Below are 13,048 nucleotides of genomic sequence, written 5' to 3'. Positions count from 1 at the left end.
CAGGAAGAGGTGTGTACAACCTAGTATTCCTCTTATTTGCCTTTGCTGTATGGCATGTACGATATTGGGAAAGGATTCGAGCAACATCACGCTTAAGGGAAGGCCCGTAGAACCTGTCTTCAACCATGGCTGTAGTCTTTTGAATGCCAAAGTGTCCGGCTAGCCCTCCCCCATGTAATTCCCAAATGAGAAAATCATGCAGTGATATGCGGGGAATACACAACCTAGACCCACGAAATAGGTAGCCATCATCAATCAGGAAATTCACATGAGCTTCGCGGTGGCATCTTTAACCTCATCATAAATGATGCCAAAGTCAGGACACGAAGTGTACTCATCCTTGAACTTGTCAAATCCCACGACATTAATCGTTAAGGTGTTAAGAACGTGGATTCTCCAGCTAAGAGCATCAACTACCTTGTTCTCTACCCCTAGACAGTGCTTGACCACAAAGGTAAATTCCTAAATGAACCCACTCCACTTGGCAAGTTTGGCATTCAAGTGTCGTTAGGAGCTAAGGAACTTGAGAGACTGGTGGTCTGAGTAGATGACAAACTGTTGGGGGAGGAGATAGTACTTCCAATGCTCCAACGAGCGAACAATGGCATAGAACTCTTTGTCGTACGTGGAGTACTTTTGCTTGGCCTCATTAAGCTTCTCACTGAAGTAGGCGATGGGGTGGCCTTCTTGGCTCAGAACGCCTCCAATTCCAACCCCAGAAGTGTGACAAGCAACTTCAAAGCACTTGTGAAAATCAAGTAAAACCAGGACAGGAGCACTCAAGAGTTTCTCCTTAATAGTGTTGAAAGCTGTGGAGGCTGTAGGAGTCCACTCGAACTTTTCCTTCTTCAAGCAATCAGTATTTAGAGACATAAGGGTGTTGAAATCTCTGATGAAATGCCGATAGAAGGACGTAGCCCATGAAAGCTACGTGCTTTATGCAGTGTCTATGGTTCTGACCAATCTTGGATGGCTCGGACCTTTGCAGGATCTGTGGACAAGCCTTATACTGAGATGATGAATCCAAGAAATGTAACTTGACTCTGCAGGAAGGGGAACTTTGGTAGGTTAAGATAAAAATTCTCTTTCCGAAGGGTCAGGAGCACCCGTCTAAGGTGATGCAAGTAGCCATCTCTAGATTTATTGAAAACCAGAATGTCATCAAAATAGACAACCACGAACTTTCCTAGATAAGGTTGCAACATATGCGTCATTACTCGTATGAATGTGCTCGGGGCGTTTGCTAAGTCGAATGGCATAACAAGCCACTCGTACAGTCCATCTTGCATCTTGAACGCGGTCTTCCACTCATCTCCTAGTCTGATTCGAATTTGATGGTAACCACTGCCAAGATCGAGCTTGGAGAACTACTTAGATCCAGACACCAAATCAAGCATGTCTTCTAACCTAAGGATCAGGAACCGGTACTTGACGGTTATCTTGTTGATGGCTCGACTATCAACACACATTCTCCATAAGCCATCTTTCTTCAGAGTCAGAAGGGCAGGGACAGCGCAAGGACTGAGGCTATGCTGGATATAGCCCTTTTTAAGCAAGCCGTTAACCTGTCGATTGAGCTCTTCCCGATCTTTAGGGTTCATCCTATAGTGTGGAAGATTGGAGAGCTGTTATCCTAGAACCAAATCGATTGCATGCTTGATGTTCCTCATAGGTGGCAAGTCAGGAGGTAACTCCTTAGGTGCAACATCCTTAAACTCATCCAAGAGTTGGGTCACCTCTTTTGGAAAATTGTCAGGTGTTGGTGCAAAAGGAGAAACGACCTTGGAAATGATGGCAAGGATGACATCAACCTCCCTACTTTCTTCGATGAACTGCTTCTCTGTTAGGGGGTGAAGGTTAATGGGCTTAGAGGTGGATCCTTTCATGAGGGTAGGACTTTTTGCTTTGTACTCAGGCTTCGCAGGATGGAGTAAGATGGTCTTGCCCTCATGCTTGAAGATGTGGTTGTTTGCTTGGCCTTGGATAGTGACATCATAGTCATAGAGCCACAGGCGTTCTAAAAGAATGTGAGACACATCCATGGGGATTACAACACACAAGACATCTTCCTTGTAGTCGCCCAAATGGAGTGGGACATGACACTGCCGGGTGATCACTACAAAAAAATATGTATTTTGTAGCAGTTAAAATAAGACATTTCTAGCGGTTTTAACCGCAACAAATAACATTTCTAGCGGTTACAAAAACCGCTAGAAAATCAAGTGCAAGAAAAAATTTCTAGCGGTTATGGCAACCGCTACACAGTATGGTCAAAACACCATAAACTTTCTAGCGGTTAATTAACCGCTAGAAAAATCTAGTAGTAGGAGACGAAATTTCTAGCGGCTAAAAACCGTTGGAAAAGGCAAAAAAATTTGTAGCGGTTATATAACCGCTAGAAATTTCTGAACCAAATCAAATTTTGCCAGGAAATTAAATTTTTGAATTGGCGCCAAAACATTTCTAGTAGTTTGAACCGCTAGAAATTTGGCGCAAAATTTAAATTTCAGGAAATTTATCCTGCTAATTTTTTTATTTCTAGCGGTTTTGAACCACTAGAAATGTTTTTCCAGGCACAAAAAAAATATTTGGTTTTTGATTATTAGAAAATATAATATTATAAATTTAAAAACCATTAAATAGATTATATTGGAGAATTTTTGTTAATTTGTATAATTAGTTTTGTATTACTTTTTATATATTTGAATTTTGTAATGAACAATATGTAATTAAATTATGAGTGTGTCAAAAGAAGTGAATTTAATTTAATAAGATAATTGAATTGAAGATTTAATAAGATAGTTGAATTGAAGATGAGATAGTTTGTAATGTTGAACCTAAACTGTTATGTTGAGAAGTATTTGAATCAGTTGAGGAAGGCATGATAAAAGTGAAGAAGAAAAATCTGAAAGAAAAAGAGAAATAAATATGTTAGTAAATTATAAGTAAAGACAAATAAAAGATATAAGCACTTATAAAATAAAATTCACTTACCATATAGTGAAGAGAAAGAAACCACCATATGAGAGAGTAAGAAAAAAAGAGAGAATTATGAAGAAGAATAGGAGAGGAAAGAAAAAAGATGGGGTAAATAAATGTAGAGGTGATATAATATTTATAGAGATCAGCGACACATTTGTAGCAGTTTTTTTGTAGCATTTTGGTGCATTTTGTAGCTGTTTGTCCATTTTCTAGCGTATAAGTAACCACTAGTATTTGTAGCGGTATGAAATTTGTAGCAATTACCTAACCGCTACAAATTATAATTTTTTATTTTTTAAAAATCTAAACTAATTTTAATTTATACATATGTATTTATAGGAAGGAAATTTTTTAATAATAAATTTGTAGCGGTTATGTAACCGCTACAAATTATAATTTTTTATTTTTTAAAAAACTAAACCAATTTTAATTCATACATATGTATTTATGGAAGGAAAAAAATTTTAATAATAAAATTTTTGATGCTGCTATTCTTCATCATCATCCGGCCTGAAGGGACATATTTAAAAAAATTATGTTAGAATTATAATGTATTTAGAAGAAATTAGTAATTAGTAGTTAATTATTTAAATAATTTAAGAAAAGACGTATACCTGGTAATTGGCAAATTATCGTCTCCTTGACGAAAGAAGTCTCCAAAATTCAGGGGTTGGAAGGGTTTGCTGTCGTAAATAATGTCACCATCACCCATATCATAAAGATCCCGTGGCTTGAGGTGAACGACCATATTTCAGTCTTCATGTTTTTCGTCCTCGACATAGTAAACCTGGTGTGCCTTGGAAGCAAGGATATATGGCTCATCATCTTCAGATGCCCCCGTATGAATAAGTCTAGAGAAATTAACTGAGGTAATGCCCAAGTGGTCAGTAGCGAGTCCTTGTGAAGTTGTCGTATTTGCCCAAGAGCACTTGAACACTGTCACGATGAAAAGTTGGTAACTCAACTCAATAATGCCAATTAGCTTTCCATAGTAAGTAACGCCTCCAAAGCGCATATCGCCATCACTACTGCTAGCATAACATCTCATCCCGAATGTCTTGTAAACTCCAGAGTCTTGTGTGAGCAATCCCTGATCAAGTCCAACCGTATAGAACTTGAAGCCGTTGACATTATACGCGGTAAACCTTCGTGCATGGTCTAACGGACCGAGGGAAAGAGCTTTGAATTCATCTATGTATAAGCTATTGTCATTACATATTCTACATGTAAACCAACTAGGAAACTCTTTGTGGACTCTTTTACCAATGTCAGCAGAACGCACACGCCCCTGTAGCTAACACCTGAGGTAACTTCTAAACTCACTACAGTAAAGTGTAATTTGTTAGAAGAGTCAGTGAGAAACAAATATAAAGTGTAAAAGCTAGTGAGCTTATATGATATACTTACTGCATGAAAGGATCAACTTTTCTACAATTTATCAAAACGAGTCTATGTGCCTGGAGTTTCTCTGTAGGAGTGAGTCTGAAGAATTCATATCCTCCAACTGGTTTCCTGACAGGAGGAAATAAAGTTGACGTGGAAGGACTAGGAGGAGAATCATCTACGCGACCCGGGTGGTTAAAAGATGTCTCTATGTCGTCAAAGTATGTTGAACAAAAAGTTAGGACCTCATCTCCAAAATAGCCTTCTGCTATTGACCCCCCAGGCCACACCTTATTCCTAACATATGATTTTAATTTTCCTAAGTACCTGCAAGTTAATATTGCATTAATAATTGCGAGTAAATGAAACAACAATGTGAAATTTAAAGAGGCGGGGATAAAAAATAATCTAGTACCTCTCTATAGGGTACATCCATCGATAGTGAACTGGGCTAGCAACCTTTGCTTCTCGAACAAGGTGGACAGTCAAGTGAACCATAACAGTGAAGAATGATGGAGGAAATATCATCTCCAAGTGACAAAGTGTAAGAATAATTTTATTTTGCAGCTGATCAAACTCTTCCGCTATCAAGACCTTTTCACACAACTTCTTGAAAAATGAACACAATTCCACCAAAACCACTGATACATCAGAAGGAAGTGTGTTTTTCATGGCTAATGGAAGTAACTATTGCATAAGAACATGGGAGTCATGACTTTTTAACCTAGTAACCTTTCGAGCCTGCAGATCAATACACCTTGAGATGTTGCTAGAATATCCATCTAGTACTTTTATGTTCTTCAGCGTCAAGAGGAAGATATCCTTGTTCTGCTTTGTCAAGGTGAATGTAGCTGGTTGAAACTTGTCATTTTCATCAGGCCAAGCCTCTTCATGAATTCTCCAAGCCCGTAAATCTTTTCTAGCTATGAGATGGTCTTTGGACTTTCCAACTTCGTTGAGCAACATATATAGCACATTATCGCACACATTTTTTTCAATGTGCATAACATCCAAATTGTGTCGTAGCAAATTAGATTCCCAATAAGGAAGAGTGAAAAATATGCTTCTCTTCCACTATTGCATAGGTTGCGTATCAGATGTCCCACGAGATCGTCGTCCCAATCGTTTGGGATCCACACTCTTACCAAACTCGACATTAACATCTTCTAACTGCCGCAAAATATCCACACTAGACTTAGTAATAGGAGGATCTCTCTTCTCCTGTTTCCCATCAAATCGAATCCGTTGCAATCTAAGTCTGTGCTTGGAATCGAGAAACCGTTGATTTCCTATGAAGCACTACTTGCGACTGTGTGGAAGGCGACATGGCACGGAATCAAAATTACACTCAAGACAGGCCAACCCAGTATGCACGTTCTAGCCAGACAAAGTTTCCAAACCAGGAAAATCACTTATTGTCCACATTAAGGCTGCACAAAGATTGAATAGTCACTTGTCATATGAGTCATATGCCTCAACACCATTCTTCCACAGGTCAATCAATTCGTATATCAACGGTTACAGCTATACGTCTATATCATTTCCCAGTGCTTTCTTGCCAGGAATGATCATGGAAAGCAAAAAGGAGCTCTGCTTCATGCACATCCAAGGTGGTAGATTATATGGAATTAACACCACCGGTCAGATATTGTAACTTGTGCTCATGTTTCCGAAGGGATTGAAAATATCGGTTGCCAACACAAGACGTACATTTCTAGGATCACTGGTAAAGTTTGGAAATTTCACATTAAATGCTTTCCAGGCCTCCGAATCTCGTGGGTGCCTTAACCTTCCATCTGGATTTTTCTCAGTCGCATGCCACCTCATGTGTTAAGCCATTTTTTATGACATATATATTCTTTGCAACTGTGGTTTTAAAGGAAAGTATCTAAGAAAATAATGTATTAAAAATCAATTGTATTGAGAATTTCAATATCGAATATTTAGAGACGGAACAAGTAGCACATTATAATAAATTGTGCCTGAAAATTTTGGCTGGTTTCTTCTTTTGCTTTTTCCCCTTCTGTACCGACTTATAGCGTGACGTCTTGCATCTCGTACAAATCTCCTTGTTTGCATCATCTCCCTAGTATAACATACAGTCATTTGGGCATGCATCTATCTTCTTGTAGTTCAAGCCAAGCTTGTTAATAATCTTCTTTGCTTCATAAAAAGATAGAGGGAATTCAGCTTGGGGGAAAGCATCTCCTAATAATTCCAACAACATGGACATCGCCTTGTCAGTCATACCACACAAGCATTTGATATGATGCCTGACGCTCCCAGCATTTCTCGCGGAAAGAGCTTGAAGCAAATTGTAAAAAAAATAAATTAAATTAGTCAAATTGGACAAAAAATAAAGAAATTATAATTAATACAATATTATCACACTATCTGGTCAACCGACATCCTAAAATAGACGTAACTGGACCAGTCTTGCTCCGGGACTCCACCAAGTACATCTGCTAGTATCTCTTGCAAGGGCCTCGTCCCATCACCTTTCTTATCCCTCCACAGGTCGGCTCTCCTGTTCTTCCATGCCACCCTAAGCCTCTTGATCGTGTCGGACCTCAACTCCTCCCCCAGTATAAATTTACTCTGTGATTAAAACAATAAATTAAGTAAATAACAAATTATAGACAAACAATTAAGCAATTTCAATAAAAATATATATTTATTTAACTAATTTAAAAATATTATAAATAAAATATAAATTATATCAATAACAAATCATAATTAAACAATTAAGTAATTTAAATGAAAATATATTTTTACTCAACTAATTTAAAATTATTATAAGTAATAAATTAATGAAATCAATAACAAATTATTTTCAAACAATAAAGTAATTTAAATGAAAAATATATATTCATTTAACTACTTTAAAAATATTATAAATAACAAATAAATTAAATAAATAAAAAATTACAATCAAACAATTAAATAATTTGAAAACAAAATATATAATCATTTATTTAAATTAAAAAATTATAAATAATAATTTTATATTACCTTCATCATTTTCCAACCTTGCTACTTCTTCTCTGAGATGATCTTCTTCCAGTCCTCCACGTAGATGGGGAATAACATCCACTGCTGACCAAGGAGGCGCACGTACTTGTTGTACAACTGGCCACCTTTCTTCGTCGGTTGGCCCAACTCATTAAGCGGCACAACCACCCGTCCACTTGTTATCGTAGACAACTCTCTGGCTGTTAGCCTCCTATAGGACCTGTTCCCCTCAGAGTTTGTAAAATTTAATTAAGAAATAAATTATATATCAATGAATTAAAACAATTTCTATATAAATTAAATAGTTGTCAAATTTAAAAAAGTTAAATAAATACTTACCCTTAAATTCCACCTCAAAACCAGCTTAACGTCTGGGGGTAGAACGCTGCTTAGCATGGGGATTCTCATTCCCTTGAACCTGCTCCTCCTCCTCCTCCTCCTCAGCAGCATCAATATCAGCATGGGGTTGTTCATCCACAGTAAAATGAGCCTCCTCAGTCCGCTCGATATTGTCTTGCTCCATAAAGCTAAGGAGATCCTCCTCGGTGAGATCGTAGTCATGAATGCTGGGGAATGGCTTACCAGCATCATGACCACCATCACGACGATCCTCACTGGGTCTTGCCCTCTCAGGATCAATTGGCATCTTCCCTGGCCGACGACTCATCATAATAACAACAAATAGTAATTATTTATAAATAAAATAAAAAGAGAAATTTTTTATAAACAAAAATATAATAAATTAAATAAAAAATAAGAATAGAAATTATTTATAAATAAATTACTATTTCTACATGAAAATAGGGATCTGCAACTGAATCTAAACTCATATTTTTTGTGGAGAGAATTCGGCAGAGCTTCGCTTCATGAACAAATGAAACAGTGAAAATGATGGTGGTGGGTATATATAGGCAGCGAATTTCTAGCAGTTTTACCCAAACCGCTAGAAATGTCTAGCAGTTATTGCTAAAACCGCTAGAAATGTCTAACGGTTGGCCGTCGCATTTAGTGTACCTCGAGAAATATACAAATTTTCTAACGGTCTCTGAGTTAACCTTTAGAAGTTTCTAGCAGTTTTGGCGACAACCGCTAGAAACTGCTAACAGTTATTAAAACCACCTCAGGAAAATTAAATATTTTCTAGTTGTTTTCGACAAAACCACTAGAAAAGTGTATGATTTGGTGAACCGCTAGAAAATTGGACGACTCTTTGCATTCTCTAGCTATTTGGTCACCCAAACCGCTAGAAAATAAACGCTAGAATTTTGGTGCCAAGTTTGCGCCAAAACCCGGGAAAAGTTCTAGCTGTGATTTTCTAGCGGTTGGCATATAACCGCTAGAAAATTATGGGCCCCATAGTCTTTATGGTCAAAGCGATGCTAATTTCTAACGGTTTGTCATAAAACTGCTAGAAATACGTAAATTTGTAGCAGTTTGTTTGAACTGCTAGAAATGTTTCGCTACTAACTTGCTATTTTCTTGTAGTGGATAAGCAACGAAGTGTTGTCGACCCATGAAACACGGAAAGGCTTAGCAATTGGTTCCATCTTGAGTCCAAGACGAGCGACACCTTGAGTAAAGATCACGTTCCTTTCACTTCCACTGTCAATAACCAACTTGCATGACTTGTCACTGTACTTCACAAAGGTATGAAAGATGTTGTTCCATTTCCAGGAGTCATCTGGTGTTGGGACAGTCAGGAGACATCGCATTACTCCAAGATGGCCCGATGGCACTTCATCACAATTAATCTCTTTGTCCACATCAGAAGGAATATCGACAGGGTCAACGACTACATCTAGCACACTCTCGAGTAGTGCATCATCTTGAGATTCGATAAGCAACGCACTTTGCGGGCACCTTGAAGCGATGTGTCCCTTGGAGTGACACTTGGGAGGAGATGAAGCTGAAGCTTAAGAGAAAGTACATACTGGTTAGCCACTTGAGCACACTTTTCAACCAATTGAATAACCTCAAGCAGGGAACCTTGTCGACAGCCGACTACGTCCCTCGATATGTGACCTTCTAAACCGCAACGACTTAAATAAGCCGAGTTTTGTCATTATCGAGAGATTCATCAGCGGCCTTAGGGATGACATACAGAGGAAGTTCAGAGTAAACCATCCCTATAGTTTAGAGGAAGCATATCATAAGGCTATCGAGATTGACTCTCTGCCTAAATATCCCTCCTTCAGGCGTCCCAACTTCTCTGGTTTAAAGTCTCATCCCACTTGCAGCTTCGCTACCTCAGCTAATCAACGAGTAAGTCATCAACTTTCAAGGCCAAGTGCTTCAAGACTAAGAGAGTCATCTGCATGTTACTCATATTGTACCACTCGACGTAGTCGTCTATGGTGGCTAACCAATTGAGAAAGGCATTCGCATCTAATCGACCATCAAAGTCAGATGCCTCAACCTTAACCCTCTTCATCGCATCATCATTGTAGTCTTGTCGAGGGGTATCTCGGTATCGCCTAGGTGGCGACAGGTCTTGTCTATATCTGGGGTGAGCTGTGTACCCTCCGTAGGTACATCAATTCCCAAGATGGGATTCGTAAGGATTTTCTATACCTTGTTCATCTTATAGGTCGTCTTCTTCCTCGAGGGTTTGGGGAAAGGCCTCAACATGCAACGGTCTAACCTGTGGGTTACACAGACCTATAAAAAGTTAGGAGCCTTTAGTATGAGATGGTCCAACGGTGTCAAGCTTAGTGTGCGCTTGAGTGGTCTCAGGGGCATTTCCAAGAATTCCTTCTACACCCTTACTAAAGACCTGCTTATCAATTCTTAGGAGAGAATTTCTAATTTCCTGCTGGGAGGTCCTAAGCTCTTGATTAGCTATCTTAAGCTCCTGAGTAGTGGCTCTAAGCTCTTGATATTGGGAGTTATATTCTTGCTTAATCTCGGCCAAGGATTCCTTAAGGCATTTGGTGATTTCATTCAGTTTTAGTTCAAAGGTCTGAAGTCTTAGGTCTATTTGGGATTGAAGGGAGCTAACACGGGGTTCTAAGGATTGAAGTGCTTGGTCCAAGGTGTCTTGTCTATTTTCAATATCACGAATAGTCATGCAATAGATAGGCGAAAGCTAACAATAAATAATGAAGCAAGCAAAGAAGCTACTGATAAAATGAAAATAAATTCTTTTATTTGGCCCCTTTTTTTCCCTTTTTTCTTTTCTCTTTTCTTTCCTTCTTTTTTTTAAGTTATAAAATAATAATCAGGAATAAATAACCAAAAATATATATACAGGTAACAGTGGTATTCAGCAAGAACAACGTCCCAAAGTAATAAAAGTAACCTCCAGTATACTAAAAAGTCACAGTAATTAATTAGAGGGTCGATTGGGCCTTACCGGTGTAGCTTTACGACACCAAAAAAAAAACCCCCAATGCTCCTGGGTGACTGCTCTTAGCGTTGGGAGGGTTAGTGGTGGAAGAAACAGTGAGAAACGAGGTCAAAACAGCTAAAAACGTGATCTGGGTGAGCTAGCAACGCAGCGGCGCATGGAGACCACATACAGGGATGGCAGCAGCGCGTGGGGGCACGTGGAACACCGGTTGGCTGTGAGTTTTCTGGGTCTGGTTGTGTTCCTCCCTGCGAATCCAATGGAGGTGGTTTCGTGCCAATCAGAGGTTAAACGAGAGAGTTATGAGCCTTTAAAGTGACGGTGATGGTGATCTCATGTAGTGGACTTTTCTGGCAATACTTCACCGTGAAACTGAGTGGCCTGGACAGTTATTGGCTGACAAGAACGATGACGGTGGTGGCTCAATGAGAGGAAGCCTAGGAGTGAATGGATAGAGGCGATTGTGCAGCGAAAACTATTGAGCGACGGTACTATGGGCAGCTTTGAACTTAAGAGCGTGTTTAGATGGTTTGGATTGACATAAATTGAACACAGGGAAGTACAACTCAGGCTCTGATGCCAAAATTGATATAATATAGAAAAGAGAAAGGGGAAGAGAAGGAGATCAGAGAAGAATATTAGAAAGAAGGGGAGAGCAAAGATGAGAGCGGGAATGGAAGAAAATTGTCTGATACGTCAAAAGCCAAGTCTGCTTACACGATAGAAACCTAGGGTACTTATAACCTAATTTTAAATAAAATAATTAAAATGAAAAATCAATAAATGGGTTAGTGGGTAGTTCACGAAATAAATAACTAAGAAAAGAAAATTAATTAATTAAATCTGCGTCACTATGTTTAATATAGTTAAATTTATTAGTTTGCATTAGTTTTGAAAATAAAATGCAAGAGGAAATATAAAAGAAAATGTACGAGGTTCGAATTAGAATAGTATAGTATCTTTAAATTTATATTTGAATGTTTTCTCCCTTTAAATAATTTTAACTTTTCTTATCATTTTCTATAAATATCACTCTCTATTGGTCCTTCTCTCTAATTCTCCCTTTAATCAAAGTATCAAATCCAAATCATGAAAATATAACCATGTTAAATATTTGGTTGGAGAATTTTATTGTTCCTTACAGTTCTATCAAACTCAATACTAATATGTTAGCAATATTGTTATAAACCATTCTATATAATTTTTTGCCTCGCACTCATTATATTCTTCATATGTCTATTCTTTAAATATTAGTAAAATTCAATTTTGTCTCTCTCATTTATTCTTCTACATTAGGATCAATAATATTCAGTTAATTTGACATAGTCATAATCAACCAATAAGTGAAGAAATAATTTTTTTTCATAGTTAAGTCAATCAAGTGCATAGATTGAATTAGTATAATTCACCAATGCTTCCACGATTTCATTACGTCCCTTTACCAAATTTCTGTTGGTTTCTTTCTTATATAAAATAGTCTTTTATCTCATGAAAAAATAGAATTACAGGATTTAATAAGAATAAAGTTGTAAAATTTCTAATTACATAGTATGTTAGAGAAAAGAAATTAACAATTGCTAACGGAATTAGCCATGGAAAATATTCCATCTATAATTTCCGTCATAAATCCGTCAAAATTTCCGTGGGAAAATTTTCCAACGGAATTTGCCACCGATTTCCGATGGAATTAGCCACAGAAATATTCCGTCAATAATTTTCATCAGAAATCCGTGACAAATTCCCTCGGTGATTTCTCTAATAGAATTTGCCACGGATTTTTGTGACGGAACATCTTCTGTCAGTAATTCAATGTTTTTTGGCAGGGGATAGTTTTAGAACTCCAAATTATTTATGGAAACCATCATTTATGATATTCGTAGTATCAGATGTTATTGCATTGATCTCATCTTCAGCTTCCATACTAGTCTTCTTGTCTATCTTCATCTCACGTTATGCAGAGTATGACTTTCACAAGTCTCTTCCCTCAAAGGTGATATTTGGATTGGTAACTCTCTTCATGTCTATAACAAGCATGATGATAGCATTCAGTACGTAGTGCCTTCTTCATAACATATAACCATGGCATAAAGTGGGTCCCTATCGTCATTTCTGTTGTTTCAATTTTTCCAATAGTCATTTTTGTTTCTGCAATTTCATCTTTTTTATGATATTATTTACTCAACATATTATTTAAGGTTTTATTTCGACCCAGCAAGCATATGCTTTACTGAAAAATAGAGGCCAATTATAAATGATTGTCGTATCTCTGTATCCTTACTTCAAGTTTTAATAAATATTTTGGTCTTTCATTTGGCAATTTATGCG

General features: G+C 37.6%; 2 protein-coding genes across 2 annotated transcripts; both read right to left on the bottom strand.

Annotated features, from left to right (window-relative positions):
* Positions 1 to 264: 264 nt before the first annotated feature.
* On the bottom strand, positions 265 to 1,601 carry LOC114742652 (uncharacterized). Its single transcript, XM_028930867.1, has 4 exons — positions 1,408 to 1,601; positions 932 to 1,043; positions 601 to 846; positions 265 to 462 (listed from the first exon to the last, which is right to left on the bottom strand). Exons 1-4 carry the CDS (start codon positions 1,599 to 1,601, stop codon positions 265 to 267), a joined length of 750 nt encoding a protein of 249 aa, XP_028786700.1.
* A 27-nt stretch (positions 1,602 to 1,628) lies between these two features.
* Positions 1,629 to 2,042, bottom strand: LOC114742651 (uncharacterized). Its single transcript, XM_028930866.1, has one exon. It carries the CDS (start codon positions 2,040 to 2,042, stop codon positions 1,629 to 1,631), a length of 414 nt encoding a protein of 137 aa, XP_028786699.1.
* Between the last annotated feature and the right edge of the window lie 11,006 nt (positions 2,043 to 13,048).

Source organism: Neltuma alba, unplaced genomic scaffold (genome assembly GCF_004799145.2).
Source record: "Neltuma alba isolate B1F8T4 unplaced genomic scaffold, ASM479914v2 tig00003845_pilon, whole genome shotgun sequence".
Taxonomy (NCBI): domain Eukaryota; kingdom Viridiplantae; phylum Streptophyta; class Magnoliopsida; order Fabales; family Fabaceae; genus Neltuma; species Neltuma alba.
Note: the sequence above shows the minus strand (reverse complement) of the source record. Positions and strands in the feature narration are given on the sequence as shown.

What these genes read in the sequence shown, in the direction of transcription:
- LOC114742651 (XM_028930866.1), bottom strand. Translation starts at nt 2,042, where the DNA reads ATGGATGTGTCTCACATTCTTTTAGAACGCCTGTGGCTCTATGACTAT.
- LOC114742652 (XM_028930867.1), bottom strand. Translation starts at nt 1,601, where the DNA reads ATGAACCCTAAAGATCGGGAAGAGCTCAATCGACAGGTTAACGGCTTG. An exon ending in TACCGGTTCCTGATCCTTAG is followed by an intron (nt 1,044 to 1,407) that starts GTTAGAAGACAT and finishes CCCTTCCTGCAG; the next exon opens with AGTCAAGTTACATTTCTTGG. An exon ending in ACAAAGAGTTCTATGCCATT is followed by an intron (nt 463 to 600) that starts GTTCGCTCGTTG and finishes GGGTTCATTTAG; the next exon opens with GAATTTACCTTTGTGGTCAA.